The 26,259-nt window shown below is 36.6% G+C and overlaps 1 protein-coding gene across 1 annotated transcript in view; it reads right to left on the bottom strand.

Annotated features, from left to right (window-relative positions):
* TMTC2 (transmembrane O-mannosyltransferase targeting cadherins 2) overlaps positions 1-26,259 on the bottom strand; it is a 257,441-nt gene that overhangs the window by 80,240 nt on the left and 150,942 nt on the right. The window contains exon 4 of the mRNA XM_086749874.1: positions 6,673-6,787. Coding sequence (XP_086606000.1) covers positions 6,673-6,787 — 115 coding nt within the window. The remainder of the gene's footprint in view (positions 1-6,672; positions 6,788-26,259) is intronic.

Below are 26,259 nucleotides of genomic sequence, written 5' to 3'. Positions count from 1 at the left end.
GTGTGACTCATGTATGAAATGGAGGATATGTGCTGACTGCTTGCAAGAGCAGCAGACTTCACCCAGTGACTTAGGAAGTGTCTCAGAATCCTGTTTGTCTAATAGGAATAAAAAGAAAAAACAGTGAGAAGCAAGTCCTGGTTATCTAGAAATGACACACATCATTTTTATAGATAGAATTGCTCATTTAAATACGTGCAGGAAAACACTTCCTCCAAATGAGTTCTTTGCGACTATCCCAACCTTTACCTATCTTGCTTGACCAACAACTCAAAGCATCCTCCTGTCTTCCTTCTCTGCCTTGGTTTTGACCTAAAATCACTGAATACTAATGGCACATAACTGTTTTCGGGGACTGAAAAGCAGTCACAAAATATAAACAGGCAGTAGACAGTCTACCATTTTTATCACGTTACATATTAATTTCTTCCTGGTGTAGTCCTATTAAAGCCAGCTGGCCTACTTACAAAGCAAACTCCTCAGTGACTAAAGCTGGCACAAATTGACCAAGTACAACACACAGAAACCGTAACTGTCATAAAAGTAAATATGTATGTTAGTGAAATATTTATCAAATTATCAGGTCAGGTATACTGTTGAAATAGTTTAATCAATTTTGTGAACTAGTTGATAACAGCTAATACAGGGCGTGTTAGTTTATTATTTTGCCATGACTGCAGTTCATCCCTGCCTCAAACTACATTCATCCCATTGATTTCAGGTGGGATTATCTAGATGCTACACTGGCAAACAAAGAAACCAAAGAAAAGCCTCTTTTATTCCCAAAACAGATGTGTCTCTAGCCACATTGCAATAGAGAATGCGCTTTGCCTAAGGCAAGTTTTTCAGTGTCATTTGCAAAACCAGTGGGTAGAAAGACAGGTATGGATGCTACAGCAGCCCAGCACATGAAACCATTAACTCTGGTCTTCAATTAAGGCTTTTTTGTTTTGGGTTTTTTAAAAAGTAATGAAATCATTTACCTACTCAACCAAACGAGTACTAACCTTTTGTAAGCATATATAACTAGGTTTCATTAACATAAAAGCCAATCATTAAGGAACAGTACAAACAGGCAACACATTTAATGTTTTCCAATAACATCCTGTTAGCAAATATGTAAATGGAACATAAATCCTACCTTTTTAATCAATAAGAACCCAAACATACTCAGAAGGCACTAACACAGAATGACCATTCCCTTTGCAGACCTCACTAAGCCCAGTCATCCATAACCCCATTAGTAAAAAAAAAATCAGAACAAAACAATCGCTCCCAAAACAACCTCTAGTCTTGCAGATAACACAGTCAAAACTCTATCACGGTCTCTCAGTTCTAGAGAAGACCTTTCCAGTTGCAAGCAAATTGTTCAGCAAATATAGTCCTGTTCTTTTCTCTGTTTCTAGGGCAGTTCGGTTGGGATTACCACCATCTGAGCACTGCATCAACTCTCACAACCCCTGTTTCTCTGACAGAGGGAGGGCTGCCACAGAGTGGAGGAGTTGCATTGCTCCTGCCTTTGTCCTTCCTCTGGACACTGGACAGTGGTGTGCTGTGCCAGCAGCTCTCACACAAGACAACAGAAGTTGAGAGTTGGAGAGAACTTCTTACAAGAAGGGCCTTTTACAAAAGTGAACGGCAATGTCTCCCATTCAGTCTGGGAGTCTGACTGTTATTTTCCTCATTTTATAAAATGAACAAAGTTTACATAAGCATTATGAAACACCACAGTTTCAAATATTGAGCCATGTAATTTAATACTTAGGTCACTGAATGCGTTTCAGCTATTATATTACTAACAAAAATATCTGCTTCATACAGGCCCCACAAAGAGCCCAGAGCAGAGTTCCGCACCGCAGGACACCATCGGTCACCAAAGCGACCTTTGGGTGCTACCTCAAGAATTGATCTCACAATACAGCGAGATTTTATCAAGACAGCTTTGGTTACAGTACGACACAAATTTCAGCCACTGTCTTTGATAGAGGAAGAGCTAGCAGGCAAAGCAGAGATTAATGCCAAATGGGTTTGTAGCAAGTCTGCATGCACAGATGGAAAAAAAAAATCAAGTACTTAGACAGCAGATGACACATCCTCTATGCTTTTTAACTCGACATCCTGCATTATAAAAACTTGTGGGCTATCAATGAAGAGGAACCGTAACCTCGACTTGTTTCCTACCACGTGAAGTGGTGCAGCAGCTTTGTCTGGGGCAGGTTCAAACAGTTCAGCACAGGTTAGTAGGTTAGCCTGCTTTTAGTGCTCTTCGTCTCCGATAGCTCAGCAAAGGGGATTTTCATGCAAGCACTTTTAAAAGGTAAAAGCAGAGCGAACACAATTTCAGATGTTATACAGGCTAACAACAACAGACAAGGAAGAACTGTGCTCAAAAAAAAATCAAAAATATTGATTTTTACCCAAGGATGTGGAGTTAAAACTTTGTGTATAAAACACTTCTGCAATCCCAGACTTCACAGTACTAAAATTTCAGCTACTATTGAAGACTTTACTTAACAGAAATCTAAAAAACCCTCCACATTTATTGACATAATACCTTAAGTTTGCCAAAGTAAAGTTTTTGGAGATTCATACTTTGAACTTACCTAAAGCAACTAAATTATTTTAATAACAAACTTATACACAGAGACCTATATGAGTAAAGGCAAAATGAGATATTTCAGGAAAGAAGTAAGGGATGGTTGTTTGGTAGAAATTTATCCTTTATAGGGCATTGTATATGCCAAAAATACAACATTTAAAGTAATTAGTACCATTTTAAAGGAATACTCAATATTTATGTGAGATTGTGAACATCCTTAAAATCAGCTGAGAAACTCAAGGTAATACAAATTACTGCTATAGATGACGAAACAATACTCTAAGCAGAGCTGGGCCTAAATACAAGTGAAATAATGTATGCAACACTGTCTTTTGACTGATAAGCAGTTTTACTTTAGGCATCAAGCAGAAGCAATTTGAAACAATACAAAAAATCCCATGAGCATTAGGTAACAATCATAAAGCAACAAAGACAGAAAAGGCAAAACAAACTAAAAATAATTTGATTTTAAACTACTGAACATTGCCTGGTTTGGAGGAAGAAACTACTGTTTTTCTACAGCTCTGTCCTTGGTACTTCACAGTATTAAAATACAGGAATTTCTCTGTTTAAAAAAAAAAAAAAAAAAAGCATGGAAAGAGATCTCAGTTTCTGCTGATTTACTACCCTATGAAATCTAGCTGAAATCAGCAGTGCTACATAGGTTTGAGAAGTCAGCTTTGAGATTTATTTGTAAATATTACCTGCAGTGCAGTCTAAAGACATCAGAGAAGTTATTTATGGGAGGTAACTTTGTATGTACTTTTTTTGAAGTACAAACAACCTTATTAAAGTCATATTGTAATATATTATCCATCTAGAGTATAAAACAATAACTGAAATCCCTTCTGCACTGAAATTTCTACGAAAATCTCAAATGTTTTCAGAGTTGCCAGGAATTTACCCTCTGAATTTTTCATGGGAGTTTCAGAAGACAAGCTTCCAAAGAAGAATCCAAGCTCTTAGCCTGAGCTCAAGTTTCCCAAATTCCAGGGCACCGATCCTGACTTCAAGATAGGCCAGGTCACAAGCTATCCTGAGGTATAAGGTATGTGTAACTTTCACTTCTACCTATTTGGACCTGAGAAAATGTCAACACAACAAAGCCATTTTTGCCCACACCTAAAGTAGTGATGAACAAACCAACACAATATTACTGTTAGCAAGAGCATTTTTTTCCTCCCCTCCCACCCCCTCCCTTTGTAAATAAATAAAAATAATAATAATAAAAAAACATTTTTGTTTAGGAATTTATCTAAGGATACAGAACTGATACGTTTGAACACTACGGGAAATGACATGTTCAGAATCAGACAAATCTTCAAACGCAGATTATTGAATTATGTAATTTAAATTAATGCAGTTTAAATTGTCCTAAATGGCAAAAGCAGCTGTAACTCAGGTGTAACAGTCAGAAAATAAAAACATAGCACTGAAATCAGCCATTCATCTAATCTGTTAAATTCTGTAGATTTTAATGCATTAATAGCCAACTGATAAGCCAGTCTCACATTTTAGTTTCTTGAAAACGAAAGAAAGAGATCATAAAATGCTTCTGTTTATGTAGTTCCTCTCTTTGATTGTTATCCATTAAAAATTGTGAGTTGATCCTTAATTTGTTCCTCAATCAGATAGCTCCTTGATTTTTTATTGCTGTGTGTGGGCTGCATGTGCCAATTAATCTGTATTAAACACTGAGTGCTAAGAAACAATAAAGAGCATGTAAGGCTATAATATACTTCGAATATATAATGGCCAAAATACAGTGATTAGAAATTACTGTAAGAGTGCTTTTTTCCTAAAGTTCTACATGACTGTTTCAGTTTCAAAGGTACATGCTAAAAACTAGAAACAGCAAATATAAATTGCCTCTTGTAAGCACATACAAGACACGTTTTTCCATTACAGTATTTTTTGTAAAAGGCTGTAGGCTATAGAACTGCATTTCAAGGACGGGCTGAACTTGCAAGGGAGCTCTTCAGAGTTTATGCTTAAAAGAATCGATTCATTTGTGGTCTCATAATACCAAAGCCCACTCAATTCACCACCTACTTTTCATGCTGGATACTTAAGTACCCAACATAGTGAAAGACTACAAAAACAAAAAAAAACATGATGCAAGATTTTTCAGTTTCTATTGAATAACTAGTGGTTTTGTGAAGCTTAAAAATAATAAAAAAAGGAAGTATCCTATTGCATTCAAGATAGTAACAGAAAAGTTAAGAATTAGAGAGCCTTTTTTGCCTATGTATGCATATATACATACTATATAGCAAACACTTCCCTCTGAATAGACTTCCTTTACTTTCATAGGTATATGTAAAGTAACTTTATATTCCAATATATTTCAATCAGCATTTCAGTTAAATTCCTTTTACACAAAATCAGTAGAATTCCTAGAAATTTTCTGTTCAACAGAAATGACAGTCTGTAGGCATATATTTTGTGTATCAGTGGAAAGCTGGAAGATTATCAGCGTGTTCTGAGAACAGCAAAACGACTGAAATCTGATTTCTTTTATATCCCTGTCTTTACCGCCAAACCCCCTTTCCTCTTCTTACCCTGGTATTAACTTCAGTTTCCCTGTATGACATAGTGAGTAAGAGACAAAAGTACTGTGTAGGCATATAAAAAAAACTTAATAGTTATAATTTCCAGCCCCAAAATGAATAGTGTATGAGAAAATTAGGAGTATCAATCTTGTCACTTTTTTTCCTACAATCATCTGCCGGGTTCAGAAGTTATTTTTAAATGTGAGCAGAAAGAACTTCTTGAAAATATGCTTTTCATACTCTCCTTTGCCTAACAAACAAAAAAATATGTGCATCCGTGTATGTGTGTAATTGATTATTTTAAAAATACATATTTTAATATTTGAATTTGATTTTGGAATTAAAATTAAATTACCTGGACTTTCCAGTATGTTTACCTGTAAGGCAAATTAATGAAATGGGCATCTCATTCCTCGTTAATCAAGGAAAAAAGAAGAAAAGTCTATTATAGTAAACTTAATTTTCAGATATTATAAATTACCTTTTCAAAGCGGACTTACAGACAGAATTTTTATTTATCTGTCTATCTAAAGAGGCTTACCATTTGCATTTAGGTTTAATTTCTGTCACACATATACTCTTCTACAGCACACGGAACTTTTTCTTTATACTACTGCCTAATGAATGGCAGTCACTTGGATTTTGTTCTCCGCACACATCACAAAAAAAACAGTGTATGGCTACTGAAAGTGATGAGCCTGTCTCTCAGCAGAGCTCTGCTCTGGGGGCTCGGTCTGGGTGGGTGATGGCAGGAGGGAAGGAAGGGAAAGCGCTGGCACAACAAGCAGCGTCAAGCAGGGAGCAGGCAAGACGCCCAGCCAGGACACCCAAAGAATCTGCCCACTCCCCAGTGGGGTACACAGCATGATCATGCTTCAGTGAGAAGCTTAGCATGACACTAGCTTCCATGTTCAAGATTTGGTACGTTAATGAGTTGGGAAGTCTTTTTCCCCACTGTATAATTATTTTGATGCTCATGATACTTATTATCTTTCCCACCTACAACAGGATCATAGTAATTAAACTCTCTTGAATCTACGCTGCTCTGAAGTCAGTCACAGGAGAAAAGTATTTTGCTATTTTAATTTTTCAGACCTCTGAGGCTAACTGCGGGGTATTGGCTTATGCTAGGAAGTGCTCACACCCACTCCTCCCATCAGTTGTTATTCGGACTTTAAAAAGAAGTCTAAATAACACCTCTATATTTCAGCAGAGTCAGAAATGGATGGAGTGCTACTGTTGCCAGTTCATCTATCTGTGCTTTGTTCAGGGTGGAGTTTTCTTTTCTTTTAAAGCGAATAGATTTGCAAATTTACCTTCTCCATAGTCAATACATGAATATGTAATAATGTTCACCAAGAAAAGGTCCTGCCCACCTCATAATTTAAGCAGCACAATTAATGAAACAATGATTACAAAGCAATCACTAACATCATCTCCATTTCCAGCAAGTAAATCAATAGCTCCATTCACAACAGGTTTCACAGACAATCCAACCACAGGAAAGCCACGCATACTTACAAATTATAAAGCATATCAGCCATGTTGCTGCGGTAGTACAAGGCATTTCTATAGGCGCTTTCAGCTTCAGAAATCTTGCTCTGGCTCTTGAGAACATTTCCAAGGTTACCCCATGCTGTCAAGAGGAGAAAACAGTATTTAGAAAGAGTTACAATCCAATTACTCATGACAGAGTATCCGAGTATCAGGAAGTTCCTCAGGGAGACAAATCCCACAAAGAAACTATTTTTATGGAAGGCGAGGGGAAGTTGGTTGTTTTTTTCCCCCAGTTCTCTGGATCTCTGCATCTTACTGAGAGATTCACATTTCGTGGTGGTGATTTGCATACATTCTGCATACATACAGCTTTTGGGTGGGAAAACGAACTTTAAGAATAACATATGTCTCTATGCTTTAGAAACTACTATGGCAAAGGGAAAGGACTGTTTTATTTTATATGGCCTCTAAATAAAAATCCCCAGAGTGAAATGTGGAACTGGAGCATCTTCATAGTTTTAGCCTTTTTTTTTAAGCCTATCTGCTCTAAACAGCAAGAAACTTTCCCGGAGCAGACACAGCTCTAACTGAAGTCTGAAAACTGACAAACAACGCAGGAATTGAAAGAACAGTTAGGTAAGTAACCAGGATTAAAAGCGTGCCATATGGATATAAACATACTACACAGACCACTAAAATGTATTTTTCTACTTGGGAAACATGTGGTTCCTTTCCATACAATTTATTATGTTACACAATGTGCTTTTATACCCTATCTATAAAGGACTTGAGGTAAAAAAATATTTAAGGCTCCACATGTGTTCCCTTTGCAGTTTTGTTGAGTGGCACAAAAAAGCTGTACTTTGAAAAGAAACTGGAACTAACGTTTTATAGAAAACACAACCCATGTTATTCACAATTTAGGAAGCTAATTTAACTGGCATTATAATTATAGTCTACATGTATACATGAAAAAAAAACCACACTATGCTTATAAATACATCAAAGTTGTTTCATAAAACAGTTCTACTTTCACAAGTATTTTTTTTTTTATGAGCAAGAATAATGGAAAGATGACGCATGTCCTTTACATCAAACACACAATATGTGGCAAACTATTCTCCCCTCCAGATGCAATAACTATAAACATTAGCTCAAGTAGCAATTTAACTGCTTCTTCAGTTACTCAAGCCCTTTTTTTTTTTTCCCCCACAGGAACTGGTATCAATCCTGAGTAATCCAAATTTTCAATGCAGTTTTAACATAACACTGTTAAATAGGTTGATAATTATTTCAGATGTGTTTTTTTTTCCTTAGAAATTGCATTGCTTTCAAGCTGCTGTAGTTTGCTGCAGAAGCATTCAGCCACATGGATGGAAACAGCAGCAAACACAGCATTTTCCTCTGAGCAGAATAAACTAATCATTGCTGGGAAAAAAACTGATAGAATCCTTCTAGGATTCACAAAAATAATGTCATTCAACTGTGCATAATCTATTTTGTAAAGACAAAGGAAAAAAAAATACAGTATTTCCATCAGAAAAGAAGATATTACTTCTGTGAGTCACTTCAATTTAGCCTAGAATTTTATAAGGTGAGAAATAATACAAAAGTTATTTATCACTAAATTGACAAAAGTCAGAAAAATCATTCATCATTCTCCAGTTTAATGAAATAAAGTTGCTGAAAATATTCTCAGATTCACTCAATTTTTACACCACCTTACTACTTTTTGCTACCATATATGCAGAACTCTCAATTTATTTTCCCATTATTGCTACTATCCCTTTCTACACACAGAAAACATTTCGGAAGCAACAAGTAAGGTGACTAGCCAGCTTGTAAGCATTAACAGTTGTAAGAGAAACACAGATTATTCTTTAAAAAAAATATATTTTATGAAAACACACTCTGACGTTGTTTCTGCAGTACATGACTACCCAATTTTGCACAGCTGTATCTTCCGTATAATCTGTAGCCACTTTTTTTTCCACTCTGATCTTCCATAAGAGAGCATAACATCAAACGACCATTTGGACTACTGATAACAATTTCACAGAATCATAGAATAGCTTGGTTGGAGGAGACCTTTAAAGGTTATCTAGTCCAACCACCCTGCAAGGAGCAGGGACATCTCCAACCAGATCAGGTTGTTCAGAGCCCCATCAAACCTGGCCTTAAATGTTTCCAGGGATGGGGCATCCACCACCTCTCTGGGCAACCTGTGCCAGTGTTCCACCACCCTAATCATAAAAAATTTCTTCCTTATATCTAGTCTAAATCTACCCTCTTAGTTTACAAACATTACCCCTTGTCCTATCACAACAAGCTCCAGTAAAAAGTTTCTCTCCATCTTTCTTATAAGTCCCCTTTAAATACAAAAAGGCTTCAATAAGGTCTCTGCAGAGCTTTCTCTTCTCCAGGTTGAACAACCCAAACTATCTCAGCCTGTCCTCATAAGAGAGGTGCTCCAGCCCTCTGATCATCTTCATGGCCCTCCTCTGTACTTGCTCCAACAGGTCCATGTCCTTCTTATGTTGGGGACTCCAGAACTGGATGCAGTACTCCAGGTGGGGTCTCACGAGAGCAGAGGGGCAGAGCCACCTCCATCGACCTGCTGGCCACAATTTCCTGCTATATAGTTACTTGCTCCCAATCTCTTTGAAGCTCAGTAAATGAAAGAATGTATAAAAGAATGAATTGGTTCATCTTTTCATCTGGAAAAACTATTAGCACTGTTAAATGTAATAGTTTCTCCTCTAGACCTCATTTCATGCTCTATGCTCTATTATTTATCAAGAGTTACTATAATTTTAAGGCAATACTTTATTTTACATTCTGCAAAATAATCGGTATCATTTTTTTTACTATCAATCAATATTTCTTCTGCATGATTTCATTTGAAATATATTCCATTTAGACTTCTGTCTAAACTCGCAAAACTGCAAATGATTAACTTAATGTGATATACTAGAAGAAGTGATAGTAGCAGAAAATAGCAAACAAAAACATGATAATCGCACAATTTATCATTAAAAGAAACACGAAAACCAAGGTCTTTTTCCTTCCCCAAACTATAAAAGCTGGGTATAAATCTTCACCTCTATTTAAATACAGAATTAGTTAGATGAATGAACTAGTTTTGACTGGAGACGAAGCTATATGGAACATTTTATAGAAAAAAAATGCTTATTTTTAGAGATCATACTTATAGCCCTAGAAGCTACAAAGAGCTGTTATCTGCAGTAACCACATTATCTTGGTTGTTGGCGTATGAGGGACAGAAAAAGAGGATGGTCTACATGGAGAAGAGGCTACATCAGCTACATGAGGAACTTCACTCCTTTTTTGTCTTAAGTAGTGTAACTAACCTTAGGAAAAACAAAGAATTTCTATTATTAACTACATCTCTGACATCCAATTTCTCAGTCCATATCTCTAGACAAATTTGTCCTGCAAAACTATAAACATTGGTTCAACTATGTGCACATTCAGAAATAGAAACAAAATTATACCCAGTCATGGAGCTACATCCCTACTAAAAACATACTCTGACTCCAACCAAATTTCAGCACTCAACTATTTTCCATCTGTACATGGTGAGAAATTAACTAGGTCAGTAATTCCAGAATTTAGAATGCATTTTTATTCCACTTATTTTTTATGTATTTTTCACATAAAATCTGTAATACCTGAAATTGCAAAAGGAATATTTAATATTCAGAAGATGCTAAAGAATACATATGTCACAATTTAATCTTTAATTACATATTCAGTTTTTCCCCTGTTGGAGACCCTATTCAGTACAAGAGAAAAAGCAAACTGTGAATGAAACAGCTTTGCAATATTTACTTTTTGCCTGCTGCTAAATTCCCTGTGCACCAACAATGAGAACAAAATAGTCCCAGGTCTTTTAGAAATAATATTTCATCATAACATGGGAACAAAGGTAACATTCACGTATCTCAGACACGTACAGAACAGTCAATCCATTAAAATTTTACTCCATTGCCTGCTTTTCCATAGATCATGCTCAATGTAAATGGGTATATTAAAAATTAAATCCATTTCATCATCTTGTGCCCTAAGTGCCATTATAAACTGAAAAAAATCTTGCTTGCGAATTCCTATGCAAGTTGCATTTTTTTTCAGGAAAATGAAGCATTTCAAAGGTGTTTTGTGGCTGTTATTGTTTATAAATAAATAGCAGGAAAAATTACACAGCACTAAGTAGGAAAACAAACAATTTTTCAAGTGTTACACTTGTGGCCATATCAAACAAGATTTCTATTAAAATTTAAATATTACATTTATACCACCTTTCAGTGAGAGTAGGTCAAGTTCTCAGGCATTTAATTGCTTTCAAAATGAAAATGAATATTGTAAATTTCAGCTTCAAATTTAACATGATTAATTTCTAATCTATCTCATAGAAACTGAGGATTAAGATTTAACAAGCCTAAAAAATACCAAGTTGGCATATTAATCCTTCTCTAAGCACCTTCATTCTGGAAGACAGCAAGACAAATAACAGTAAAGCAGGAACAATGTTGTCCAATCTAATCTGCCTGGATTTAAGCAGCACATCTTACTAAAGAGAACAGTTGAACTTTCAGCTTGCTATTGAATTATGAAAACAAATGAGAAATGGAAATGAACGTGTGCAACTATCTTTATTTAAGTAAATCCTTTCCTTTCTACTGAATTAAGGATTATGCCGTGCTATTCAGTGAAATGGAAATAACAAAGCAACAAAATAAAGTTTCAAAGAAATGCACTGAGGTAGTGTAAAAGCATATATGTTGATTATTTGATCCAATAGTTCGCTTTAAAAAAATCATAAATAATTAACAAAAGTAATCCAAAGTATGAAAGGAGAATTCTCCTTCCTACTCATCACCCCTATATAATCCATGCAAAATGAGATAATAATAAAATCTATTTGGAAAGTCACAATCTATTAATGTATCTCTCGCCCAAACGCCTCTGCTGAAACAAGGAGGAAAAAAAAATCCAAACAAAATCCCCTACTAAATCACTGAGATACAACCTGGTAAACTTGTGAAAATAATACAGCAAAGAAAAGGAAAATGCTGTCTTTCCCAGTTTGTTATGCCAAGGGGTAAACATGGCCTTTTATAAACTTTACTAGGAGCAAACATACTTGAAAATTGATGAAATAAAATGTAGGACTCAAAGTTTTAAAAATATATATATACACAACGCTCACAATTCACATCAACAAATTACTGAAGTTTTGTAATGTTGTTCTGACCTTAAATTACCAGACTTATTCGCAAAATAAAAGATAAATCACACATTGATAAACGCACCAAAAAATGTGACCTAGATTATTACTTGAGTGAAACAAAGCACTTGAACAAAGACTGAGGTATTTAGGGAAAAGCCAAGTCATCCATAATCAACTTGTCAGCAGTTCCAAACTCGCAAATTTATTTCACAGAAAAATGTGCATCAAGCCAAGAAAACTTCTATGGAGCTTTACAGATATTTGTGCATTATTTACTATTCTTTAGCTTGTGAAATCAGTAACAGCAGTTCCAGGTTGCATTCCCTCTCTTTACAATTCTTCTCCTGACTCATCCATGAAAAAGAAGTGAACGTATAACAATTATCTCTATTTTTTCATAAACAGAGCTTAGAGATGAAGAAATGTTGGTCTAGAAAAAAAACCCTTAAATTTCTTTTTATTGCAATGACATCTGCTTTATGGAAGTTCTCCAAGAGGTCTGTCGTCTGTTATCACAATTGCATCTATGCTGGATGTAACAGCCTTGGAAAACATGCTCCCAGGCAACATTTATGACAAGGGACACTAACACAAGAACCTTGATACACTGGGAGTTCAGAAACTGAATCCTTGATTATAAAAAAGCACTGCCACAGCAGGAAATTTGAATCTGATATTTGAACAAATAACCTATTTCAGAGCTGTAACAATTCCATTAGCAATGTAAATATTTGCATGATCCCATTACAGAGTGGGACAGGATAAGTAATTAAAAAAAAAAAAAATCTGTCCTACTTCAAAGTAAAAAAACAGTTTATGAATTCCTTTAATGTTCAACTTCAGTAGAGAAGCAGCATTTACCTTTTTTTTTTGTTAAGCCTGAGTAGTACTGATCACCATCTTTCCTTTTGGAAAGAAAGCCTACCTGCCACATACGGCAAAGGGCAAGAGAGGGGAGCAAGTATGACCAAGAACATAACAGTCAACCCACTTTAACTTATGTAAAATGCCTTGAAGAGCAAAGATGTGCAATTTTGAAAAATATTCCACAATTACAAACTACATGAAAAGAGGATAAGAGAAAGTATTTTTGAGTCTAACTCCTAAAGGTCATTTTGTTTGTTGAATAAAATAGGCTTTTATCTGACAGGCTTTTGAAGAATATTTTGTATTTTCTCTCCTTCCGAATAAAAGAATGGGAGCAGGGAGATAGCATTGCACCCCTGCTAAAAATGGAGTGGAAGGAGAACTATGGTGATCATCAACACAGTTATGAACATTTCTGAGGCACTTTTAACTTGTGAAAGTAATGTTGATTGGTATCAAAACTCTCATCAGGCTGATAAACAGTGCAGCTCCTCCATATTCCCCTACTATTTTACACCTAAACCATCAGTACTCTAAAACTAAAGAAAAAGTTATTTCTGTTCCCCTATTTACTTTGCAGACATTAGATTTCAAGACTCAAAGATGATTAAGCATGCGGGCCCAACAGATGCTGTAAAATTACCATTGGTAAGACATTTATTTGGATGGTAACCAAAAGGTAAGAATTCTAATTTTACTTTTCTTAAACATGTTCTTCTGTTTCCAATATTGTTCAAAGAGATTTTCCATTTGCTTCTCTTCCTTTCCAAGGCCTATAAGTCAATTAAAAGTAAGATATGCACATTTTATATGAATTAGTTCTTTGGTACAGCACTCTTGGTCACAGAATCAATATTAAAAATTTGCATGGCAGTTGGTGCAAAGTTTTATGGTTTTTTTTCATTACAAACTTGTTGAGTAAGAAAATCAGAGGGAAACAGGTTAGAATAGTATGACAAAAATTAAAACATTACATTACTAATTAAACTTCCAATTTTGTAATGTTGTGATGCTTTCCAAGAATTTATATCACAGTATGACTTATTTTCAGTGTCTTTTTATTTCCTGAAATTAGTTACTTCATTTTTTATCAGTGTAATGAAATCAGATCTCAAAGAACTACAATAACTTTACGGAAACTAGAAGCTTTTACTACTTTCCAGGTGATGCTTCTGATAAAGTGACAAAAATAGCATGGGGAAGATGCCTTTGGCCTTGATCGCACAATGTGTATTAAAGGGTGGCAGTTTATACGGGGCTCTTACCATAAAAGGTTTGATGAATACTAAATTATCTTCTAAAAGTCTGGAGCATAAAATGGAAAAAAAAAAAAAAAAAAAAAAAAAAGAAATAACCTCTTCTCTTTTGCTACTAACTTTTATGTGGACTTAATTCCTGGAGCAAGACAAGCCAGATTTCCAGTTTACGGCACTTTAATTTTTTTTTTTTTAAACCATCTGTTCTTAAAGCTTTTTCATTTTGCAGTATAAATTACCACTTTACAACTATCAGTATGGAGGTCATGAATTACAAGCATTCACATTGCTACCTCACCCTGTGGCAATATCACCACAAGGTAGGCAGAGTCAAGTGCAGCAGCACCTTGTGAACCTCTCAGCTCTGTGATAAAGGGGAGCAAATAGAATATTGAATATTCTTGGAACTTCCACTAAGTATGTTTTTCTATTCAGTCTTAGCAGCTACACTGAATATTCTAGATCAGATATTTTATGAACCAAATTGTTTATTTTACCAGCTATCTGAAGCTCCATATTAACAGCTGAAAGCCATGCATTACCCTACATAGAGCACTGGACCACTGCTAAGGTTACAGATTAAACAAAAATTAGAGAATTTTGTGAAACAATGCTGAAAGCAGAGGATGTCTCAGTAAAAATAAACTTAACCAACGCTCTGGGGAGACCTTATTGTAACCTTCCAGTACTTAAAGTGGGGCTTTTAAGAAAGATGCGGGCGAACTTCTTAGCAGGCCCTGTTGTGATAGGACAAGGGGTAACGGTTTTAAACTAGTAGGAGGTAGATTTAGATTAGACATAAGAGCTGAGATTTGCCACAGAGGTCAACAAACTTACAGTATCCAAATACTCCAAATTACCTTTGTTGGGCAATGCATGAAGAAAAAGCACAGCACTAGTTATATCATTCACATGTGAAAGGTTATAACCATAGCTATAAAGAACAACACCTTTTCCTCCTTGTCGAAAGGTTAGATTCATCAGCAGCTTAAGGCTTTTTCCTTTCAAGGGTACTACTTGATAAAGCAGAGTGGTACTCCAGTCTTTAGCATTCACATTTCATCAGGCAATCACTTTGTTCTAGAGGGGAAAAGAGTTTACAAATGGAGGCATGATAGGATTGCTCAGTAAAAATTCTGAAAGCTCAGTTGCATACTCAAAAAAAGGCAATGAAGAGAGCTCAACATTTTAAATAGTTTTTCGACAATACAGACCCACTGTCTCTCAAAAAGATATTCAGAAGGTCAATTAGACAATGTTTGTTAAGTAGTATAAAAACAGAAGAGTTCATGTAAATGCTAAAGGTTACCACTTTGAAGTTGAACAGCTTTTGCCCAAGTTCTGCTTAAAGAACATTATGGTTTGTACAAGAGTATTTATGTTTTTCCTATTATTCCAAAGAAATAATGAATTTTTCAAAATGTCATAAATTTGTTCATACCATTTGCAATACTTTTTCTCCAGAAAACGTCACTTGTTAACAGACACATTTTGATCAAGTTACCTCATTTTGCTAACTCAACAGCATAAGTACCTTGTTTCTTCTTTCCTAAAGGCATAAATGGTTTCTATATATCCATAATTTATGAGTTTAATCTACTTTATACATTGATTTTTTTTTTTTTAAAATATCAGTGGGTATGTGGAAATGTTGAGACAGACTGTATTAGAGATTTACCACTTCCTAACCTTTATATATTATTCTTCTTTCTGTTAAGAGTGTTATTTATATCGTTTGTTCAACACTTCATTTGTTGATCAATTCCAGGGCTTTTAGAATGACAGCAGTTGAAAGAAAAACATAAATGAAAACTAGGCAGAGCTCTGAAAGCTATACAACACATCTCAGCATGAGTACTGAACCAACTGGCTTTTGGCAGCCAGCGCTTCAGTTTTGTTTCTTAGTTTTGAAATCCTAATGTAAATGGGTATAAATTCATGACATTTTCTAGTGTGCTCAGCATCACTGCCTGATATACGTTCTCCACTTGCTAAATTACAGAAAATTAAAGTTTCCTCCTCAAATGATATAGTACACTGGCTCTGTCAGCTCAATGAACCTGAGAAATTATACTGAGCAGCTGCTGAAGTGTTCTTAGGCTTCACTATTTACTCTGTTTAGTCTAAAGTATGGACTCCTCAGTCTGCCTGGGACAAACTTGCAGATTTTGGTAATCCAATTAGCTTTAATGAACCTAATCTCAAGTGTGCGATGGCTCCACAACCTGGCTGAATAGTAAATACCACATTAACAGAGCCTTTAGCTAGCACTCAGTATAAACCAAGCCGTCAAAGAAAAATGAGAGGTATACTCACATACTCCCACTTCTGCTAGACAGCCTGATTCACTACACATGACAGACTAACGTATGAAGAAATTCTTGCCAGTACCTTGCTTGAGGTGCGAAAGGATCAAATAACACTTCCTTACGCTTTTTAGTTATGTATCAACAATGTAAAATATTTTCAGGGTTACATTACAGAAACTCTTAACAACATAGCCCTCACTCAGACAACAGACAAGTTCAGCAAGAAACACACTTCCCAAGAGCTCACCTCTCAGATGGAGGTACCAATCTCTTGTCTCCCAGGAGCTGCCTCAGTGCAGCCAGTGTGCTACACGGACAGTCCTTCCACACTTCCACAAGGGTACAATGACAGTCTAGACAAAGCTGTCCTGTAAACCAGATTCAGCCCATAAAGCCAGTGCTCATACTGCAGAACCTCTCAAAAGATTCAAACCAGAAATCACAAACTCATGGCAACCTTGAAGGTATTCTTTATAAACGAACAAATAAACGCAACACCAACACACACATTGTTCTGAATGTCCTCCCATCTCCCAGTCTTTGTACAATTCAGTTTTATTTAATATTGCAACTCTAATATAGATATTCAAATTAAGCTAAAACTACTGCAAGATCACAGTTTTCTACCTTATAAGCTCTGCTGGCACACCCCAACACATCAGGAAACAGCTTTTAATCTGACAGAAAGGTACTAACAAAAGATTGATAAACATAGATCATATTTTATTTCAACAGAAATCTCCTTGTCAAAGGAGATAAATGCTGGAAGTTACTTCAGGACAGTGTTTCATGACACAGCAGCCCTGGTGGAATTACACTTTCAAGGAATTCCTGCTTCTACCACCCTCCAGGCCATTCAGCTCTGCCACCCTGTCCCTCATGCTAAGATGATTTTTTGGGAAGGCTAGGGTATGAATCAGACTAATAAACTGATCCAGGTTAGAAACAGAAAAAAAATAGAAAAGGCAGATCATAGTACCTTCAAGATCTACTCTAGTCACTGTTCTGATTCAGAGCAGAGCCTGATCACACCTTTGTTCAGAGAGCTTCATAAGCTATGTGTGAACACCATAAGCCATTACTGCCATAAACTTACCATATCGTGAAACTTCACAAAGGTCAGGAACAAAGCAGTGAACCACCATTGACCCGAAACTCTCATAAGGAATTGTATTTTGTAGAGGTGATGGACTCAAATAATTCAAAAAAGAAGAGATCAGAACAGCAGAAAAATATAAGTGGAAGAGAAGAATCCTGGGCACCTCAGTATTAACCCTGAAGAACACTTCAGAGCATCAAATTGACTCAGGCAAGGAGGTGACCATGTACTAAACCTGTCAAATTACATAACTTTTTAATCAGCAGGTATGGTTCTAAAAAAAAAAAAAAAAAAAAAAAAAAAGAAAAAAAAGAAAAAAGTTATCTATCATATATTTCAAAATTATCACTTATGTCCCGAGTGGTGAACTGTAAGCCAGACTCCTACAGAAAGGGAAGGGTGCACTTAACTGACTGAAATGACAGCTCTGGTCCTCAAAGCTAAAAGCAGATGGATCATGTTGGCTCCTCTCCAGACAGGGGAACAGACAGGACAGTGTCCTGGATATGAGCCAGAGGAGCCACAGGGTGAGGAAACCAGCGCTGGGGTTTGTCACACCAAGAGAATCGTCAGAGTGCTCAAACGATGTATGTCAGACGTGGAAAAGGCGAATTAGTGCACATCCAGGAAGCAGGCTTTTTATGGCACTTCAAGTTGTACGGTTTTGTTTGTTTTGTTTTAAATCACTTACTAAGGCAAGACAGAGCCTGTGAAGCTTTGCCAGCCAATATATATCCACACTGGTATGGAAATATAGGTGGCAGGGAGGAAGGTGGGTCATAAAATAACCTCCTTCATCTTTTGCCAGTAGTGAAACTGATGAAAGACACAACAACTATTAACTAGCATCCTTATTAGTTCATATTCCAAATATCTTCTATGTTTTAAGAACTGAAAAAAAGGTTCAGTGTGCTAGAGCATCCAGGAAAAAAGAAGGAATGACTTTGAGCACTCAGTCCCTCTATTTTGTGATTTTTTTCCTGTAATTTAAAACAAAACTATGTGCAAGCCTCTTGTGTGTACTAAAATTGCATCAGTCATCATTTAATTTTTGCATGTGTGAGGGCTGGCAATGATGACAGTCCCAGCTTAAGTGTTAATAAAACTCCCTGTTACAAAGGAAGGGCAGTGGAAATCTTAATAAAATACTTGTATTTATCTATCTACACTGGGATTTCACACTGCAAAAAGAAGTATAAAGACGCACATGTGTAAATTACTGTCCTGTCCACATTAAAGGTTAGTTTCTCTATAAGATTTATGTAATGGCACCTCAGTGTGTACCGGTATGAAATCCATTACAGATAGAAAAATTAAGACATGTAACCCATGAAGAAAATCATTATGTAAAGAAAAATTTTTCACAGTTGACATATTTTGAAAAAAAAAAAAAAAAAAAGCTAAAATAATGAAACAATTGGATGACTACCTAAATGCATTTAAACAAAAGTGCTCAGCTTGAGAACCAACCCGGATAATCTCATTTTCCTCTAATTAACAGTAACTCTTTCCCTCCAAAAACAGGCTTGTTACACAGAACACAAAATATGGACTGAAGGCCCGACTTTTAATCAAACTGGACAATAAAATCTATCATTTTCTGGCAAAGAAAATACCAAACTTAATCCATTTCACTTGACATGCTACCAAAAAAAAAATCCATCTTGCCAAAGCTAATTCCTTCTTGACCAGGGGTGGGGAGTTTTGCACTGTAGTTTTTAGCACACATGAGTTTGTGTGCAGAGCACCTCAGTGAAGGCAGGGGAAGAAATAACAGCCTGATGAGTCCATGTCTCAAAACAGATTAATAGAGTTCATGTCTCAAAATTGTTTATTTCTTCAAATTCTTAGTATATGCAACAGGGGAAAAAGTCTAGCTAGTAGTTTATAGCAGATTCTCTTCCTATTCCCTTGCTATTCAGGATTCAAAAATTAGAGATGCTGTTGGACTACATTGAAGGGAAAAAAAAAATTAGTATCCTTGTTTCTAGTCCTTTACGTATATAAAGGAAGACTATCAGGCTGTCTGTTATGCTGCTGAAGGAGGAGCAGAGATCCTACTGTGACTTGTGTTTCAGAGGAAATTACAGCATTACTGAAGAAAGAAAGAATACTGTCACCGGAGAATAAATTCAGACTTTGAACTGATGTGTAAACCACTTTCTTTCAGCTCTCCAACATATTTAGCATGACCAGACTGTTTTGCTGAGGCTGGGCTGCCTGTGGAATGTTCACATGGTCTAGTTAACTACAGCTGTTTCCCAAACGACTTACTAATGGCCATTCCTTCTACACTTTCTAATTGTCGAGGGCAGCAGTACCACCCATTTAGAGCCTCCCACACTACTTCCAGAGAGTAGTCTTTTTATTTAAAGTTGAAACAACTCTATGTGGTTCATTTACCAGTTGATCTCTTTTAAAGCTGTTATAAGTAGCAATAGAAGTATTTCCTGTTTATTTCAAGAACTCTGAAGCATCCTGTACAACATTTGTCCTCATAGAATCACAGAATGGTTAAGGTTGGAAGGGACCTTCAAAGGTCATCTAGTCCAAACCCCTGCAAGGAGCAGGGACATCTTTGACTAGATCAGGTTGCTCAGAGCCTCATCCAACCTGGCCTTGAACGTTTCCAGGGATGAGAAATGATTTCTTGCTCTTTGGTTCATTTCGATAATAATAAAATGACTCTAAAAGTGGCAAAGGTCTGACTCAAATAACATTGCAGTGAATGGAAATTACTGTTTTGGAAGAATGTAATTTCAGTGCACTGATTGCCATAAACCAGCAAATTTTAAAAGTATAAAACCTGCTAATAATTATGCATAAAAGGTTTGCATATTATCACTGTTAAGGAATAGCAATGATATGAGCATAGCACCTGCAATTAGGTATTCACGAGTTTGTTTTAATTTTGCTAATGAGCTCTTCTTTAACCTTTAAACAAGCCACTTTAATATCAATTTTTCCCTCTGGAATGGAACTCATACTACCTATTTTCATTAGACATTGGATCTTTCTTTAAAAAAAAAAATTGATGATTCATTGTTGTATTAAAACCTCTTCACATTTATGACAGTGTAATAACCCTCCTAAGATAGTTGCTAAATAAATATCAAGATACATAGTCATTATGGTGATTCTTGGTGTACTTTTTAGTCAACCTTTTTAGAAGTAATCAGCAGAGAAACACAGCAGCAATTAATCGTCCATTTTTCCAACACCGTCAACAGAACTTTCGGGTACTTAATCTTTCGACTAAAAGTGTTGCATGGATATTTTCCTTGACTTCTATTCTTATTTTCAGATTTGGTCAGAAACTTATGTTTGGCTATTTTTTTAATGAAGAAATTATTGTGAAGGTAGTATACCCTGTGTCAATGTTGTAAAATTGTGGTGGGATGACGCCTATGACTGGAGCATTGGAATGGAGGGATACAGGCTTTTTAGGAAGGACAGGCAGGGCAGACAAGGAGGAGGTGTTGCCCTCTATGTTAATGACCAGCTGGAGTGCATGGAGCTCTGCATCTCTACTCTGATCTGGTCAGACCTCACCTGGAGTACTGTGTCCAGCTCTGGAGCCCCCAGCATAAGACAGACATGGACCTGTTGGAGAGGGTAAAAGTGGTAAGAGGGCTGGAGCACCTCTTCTATGAGGACAGACTGAGAGAGCTGGGGCTGTTCAGCCTGGAGGAGAGAAGGCTCTGGGGAGACCTGACTGCGGCCTACCAGTACCTCAAGGGGGCTTACAGGAAAGATGGAGAGAAACTCTTTAGCAGGGCCTCTTGAAACAGGACAAGGGGTAATGGTTTTAAACTAGAAGGAAGATGATTCAGACTTGATATAAGAAAAAAATATTTTTACAATGAGAGTGATGGAACTCTGGAACAGGTTGCCCAGAGAGGTGGTAGATGTCTCATCCCTGGAAACATTCAAGGCCAGGCTGGATGAGGCTCTGAGCAACCTGATCTAGTCAAAGATGTCCCTGCTCCTTGCAGGGGGGTTGGACTAGATGACCTCTGAAGGTCCCTTCCAACCCAAACTATTGTACGATTCTACTCCAAGGTATTACAATTGCTCTTCCTCACTGCACTACTAGTTGGTATTTTCATTGTCTGCTGAAGGAGAGACCTCTTACTGACAGCTACTGTTAGTAGGAAATCATTTTCTAAGAGCAGATAAGGATAACAGCAGCAAGCTATGAAATCAGATGGAAACAGCTTGTAGTATTTACTTCTACCCAAGTGCACAGAACTAGAGTATACAATCTCTACTATGATAGGCATGGATTTTTTCTTTTTTGTTTTCTTTTTTTTTTTTAATCTGAAGAGCAACTCTTGGATGAGAATAAATTTAGGTGTCTGTTGTCTAATTAACAATACCACATTTATGTAAATGGAACAAAACTAACTGACACGATTCTATTTTTTCCCCCTACACTAACACTTAAAACTGTTTGTATAGCAAATACATTTGTTTCCTCCATTAGTAATGGTAAAATAAAGAGGAAATTAACACCACAAACTATTCAACATGGGTAACAAAATGAAATTTGTTGTTTTAAAAAATATTCAAAACAAAGAGTATATTTTTGCAGTTCGGATCAAAAGGCAAGTATTATCCCACATAGATGAGGGTAAATTCAGCTTTAAGGATTCCTTCAATATGAGCACACAGCTACTCCATCCATTGTTTTTCATTGAAGATGCTTCACAATCCGAATTTCATACTCGTATCTTGACATTCACACATGCATAAAGAAGCAGTCTTTACCAATCCTATGCTAAACTGATGATAACAAGGAAAGAAATAAAAAAAAGAAAGAAAGAAAGGAGAAAAAAAAAAGAAAAATGGTAATTATCCATGAAGTTCCAGGGAACAAAACTGATCAGGGCTGAATGCTACGCCAAAGATGCCAAAAAAGCAAAAGAAGTTATTTAGATCTTCTACATACACAAATACAGCAGAATGAGGCAGGCAGACTTCACAACCCTATTGCAAAGGAAAAAAAAAAGATGATAAAAGTATATAGGGAAAAGGAACATTGTAGTCCAGAAGAGCGTTTCAGTATCAAAATATCTTCTAAAAACATTAAGCAATATGGAATGATTCACACTTTTAAGACCTGGGAGTAGGAGGAAGAGTGGAAAGACAGAAGGAAAGTGGCTTTCTATATTCATATGAAAAAACTTCTATATTCTTCTCTGTCAGCACTGTGTCTTGGTCTTATTGCTGCTCACTGAAAACAACAGGGTAATCGATGTAAGAAGCAAGATCCTAAGAACAGGATTTTTAACTCAAAGTGGGACTATAAGAGGTAATATTAATCTTAAAACAAAGATGATCTGAATGATTTTACAAGACTTTTTTTTTTCAATTTTATTTTTAGTTTTTGTGTCAATCACCTATGAGAAACATCTAAGTAATTTGACCCCAATAGCAGAGTTTATTTGAACCAAGAAACTCCATCCTCTCACCCCAACTTTGCCTTTATGTAACACAGATTAAGAATTTTTTTGTTTGTTTGTTTTTTTCCTGATTCAGGAAAGGACTGAAGCACATATTCAAGTCCCACTGACTTGTCCAAGATCTGAATGTACGACATTTCATTAACACTAACATGTGATGGAACACAGACAAACATGTAAGCAACATGCAGAACTGGTTCTGAAGCCAAAAGCCGTAAGGTCAACTTAAATTAGTATCACATGCAAGACAGGGTTTATCAGACTAGGTGTAGTGACACAATAATGTGGTAATACTGCTTTTGGAAGCAGCCTAGTATCCGCTTCTTGCTGTACATTAAATTCCAAAAAAAAAAAAAGTAACCACATATATGAATTTAGCCAGACTTGAATGTATGGTTAAAGTTAAGCACACACTTGGTGTAGCAGGTCAACTATTTCCAGGAAGGACCTTCAAAGCTTATTTACAAATGTCACAACAAACACCAGGAGACTAAAATTTCATCAGTAAATATGACCAAGCAACTGAAATTTCTCCTGCAGTCTGACAGTCTAAGCTTCTCTGTTATTTTCTGCTTCTTTAGTCAGTGTCTGTAACAGTACAGCAAATACGTCTGAACATCAAAGATCATTACGATGTGGACTGCAAGGTATAAAACGGCCCGAAGGAAAAAGATTATGCTTTTTGAAGCCTACTTTTGCTACTACAGAGAAAAGTACAGATAACAAGGTATAATAAGAACAATTTTTGTGCATCATTATAATTTTATATTAAACACCAGATAATCATCACCCAAAAATGACTCTCAGTCTAACTGAAAAAAGATGTGACAGCTACCACCCATTTTTAACTTATTTGCTTGTTTTTACAATTTGGGAGGCTTCCTTCACTACAGAAGAGCACTCAAATAATGTGAGCTGTTTTATACCATTTGGGCTGCTCATTAAGTTGAAGGCATCACAGAGAAACACTTGTGCCTTCCCCTCCGTAGCATCAAAACAGCCACTTCAGGATCCGTAAACTACATCAGTCTTGCCTGTTTTTCCCTCAAGTGCTGACAAACTGTAACGAGGCAATGCTCAGATCTTTAAAGATATTTTAAATACCAGTCACAATCAAAACAGCAGAAGAACAAGCCCAGCTGCAAACAGATGCAGCTGAGGCACCCCAAGTCCTCATTACGACTCCACCAGCAAAGGGCCAGCAGCTGCCTGCCACACAGCAAGGCAGCCAGAAAATCAGCACATGCACAGTGGCTTGGAGGCAGCATGACTACCTTCTACTCACTTGACTCCCGTGGTGTATTTTGGGGTTTTTTTGAGAGATGAGCTACACACCGTACTTGTATTTTTTCCACATTGTCAGTGACTGACAAGAAAAAGCCCAGAGAAATGGAAGTTGCAGAAAGGCTGTGGTTTCCTGCAGGGGTAGGGGCTTTCTCACCTGAGGCAGAACACTACTACTCTGCCTGCACTGCCTGCAAGGTACCCATGACAGGGCCAGAAGAAAGTGCTGGCAAGGTGGTTATCACCCATTTCTTCACTGAGGACTGAAGATGGAGAAGCCACTGAACAACTTTGTCTGAAAGTCCCACAGCAGCAGAGGAGATTGTATTCTTACACATACTACAGTGCAGAGGACCTGATTATAAACTATCACCATGTAAGACAACCCAATTTCCAAACCAATTCAGCCATGATAGTACCCAAATGTACCTGTGCTAAGAGTTTCTCTCTCAAACAACCTTATTAGTACAGCACATCAGCTCGATGTTGTTGCATGGTATCCAGCCACAGAGTGGCTTTCATCCTGCTAGGCTGGAATACAGATGGATCTGGGACAAAACACTCAAGCTCCTTGCTTTAGCAAAGCTGATCTTCATGGATATGTACTTCTTTATTGGCTCTCATACCGGGAGTTTTTGAAGGGATCCCTCATTGCTTTTTAGCCTAGAATAGAAGAAGCTCTTGTTCAGAAGCTCTTTTGCAGAAGAGAGGAAAAGCAGAACTGTCAGGGAAAATTATCCCGCTGCTCAAAAATGATCAGAAGTAAGAAAATACTCATGAGGAGAAATGGCTGCGAGGAAAATAGAGAAATGAGGAGTGGCAGCCTCTTCTTAGCAGCCTGAAAAGAAGGAAAACACTTCTCCACTCTACTGTTTGACTGAGCAGTTCATTGTCTCACTGTGTGAATAGCCTATTTATCACTAGCATTCATAAAACTAAAAAAAAAAAAAAGAGGCAAACAAAAATAAATTGTTTTTCCTACGTCAACCTCATTTAATTACTGAAGAGTAGTTTGAATTGTTGATCTCCTAATGCTTCGGCAGGATTGGCAGCCAGTCTAGTCCAGTCAGGCTTGCCTGATTGTATGAGAAATAGAAAATAAAATTAGCATAGTCATAGCCAGGGATAATCTAGGAAGTATTCACAATAATGAATAGAGTTGGGTGACAGGTCGCTTTAGCTGGGAGTTTCTGATACTCAGCCTTGTTACAATGTGTGTGGGCTAGTAAACATTCAGCAGAAGTTTAACAGGGAATTTTAAGTAGATTTACAGTCAGCTCAGTCATGTCTATATCACCACACTGACACGCTGTCTTTGCTTTTGCATCTCTTACAAGAAACTTAATGTCAGCTTATATGGCAAGAAACCATATATATATGTAAGAAACCAAATATATATGTAAGCCTGTGCATACTGAGATGTGTATGATGAAAATAGCTCATCTTGTCTCCTGGGTGCATGATACCTAGTAGTCTAATTTCCAGACAACACTGCAGCCAATCCCACTATTGGACAAAAACTAGATTTTTTTTTTTTTTTTAAATCACAAAAATTGGCTCAAAGCAAGAAGAAAACTACTAATAGAGTCTGGGATATCTGTGGATCTCCGCCAAGGACAAAACCAGAACATATATTAACTATTTAACCAAGTGCACACGCACTCTTTCTTTCCAAGGAATGAGAACATTTTAATGCAAACTATACATCAGCACTAAACTGGTAAGTCTCACAGCATCATATCATTCTGGTGTGCTGTCTCCCTATTCAGTTATTTCCCTTCATTTCTTTCCTCCTGCACTAGTTTTGCAAAAAAAAAAAAAAAGTAAAAGAAATGGGATGTGCTTATTCACAGTTAACAAAAATTCACTTACTGCAGCAACAAGTTTAATAACTTTACCTAGGGTGACAAAGTATATGAAGAAGAGTTACAAAATCAGACTGACAATTGACAAGCTACTATAGCACTGCTTTGCAAGGCATCTTATCTACCAAATCTACCTTTTCACTCCCTATCAGCTCACAGAAACTCCTGTGTTTGCCTCCTACTACTACAGCTTTTAGATCATGGCACAATACAAC

The sequence above is a fragment of the Chlamydotis macqueenii genome, chromosome 1 (assembly GCF_036417535.1).
Source record: "Chlamydotis macqueenii isolate bChlMac1 chromosome 1, bChlMac1.mat, whole genome shotgun sequence".
Taxonomy (NCBI): Eukaryota; Metazoa; Chordata; class Aves; order Otidiformes; family Otididae; genus Chlamydotis; species Chlamydotis macqueenii.
This window is presented reverse-complemented; position numbering and strand designations above follow the sequence as displayed.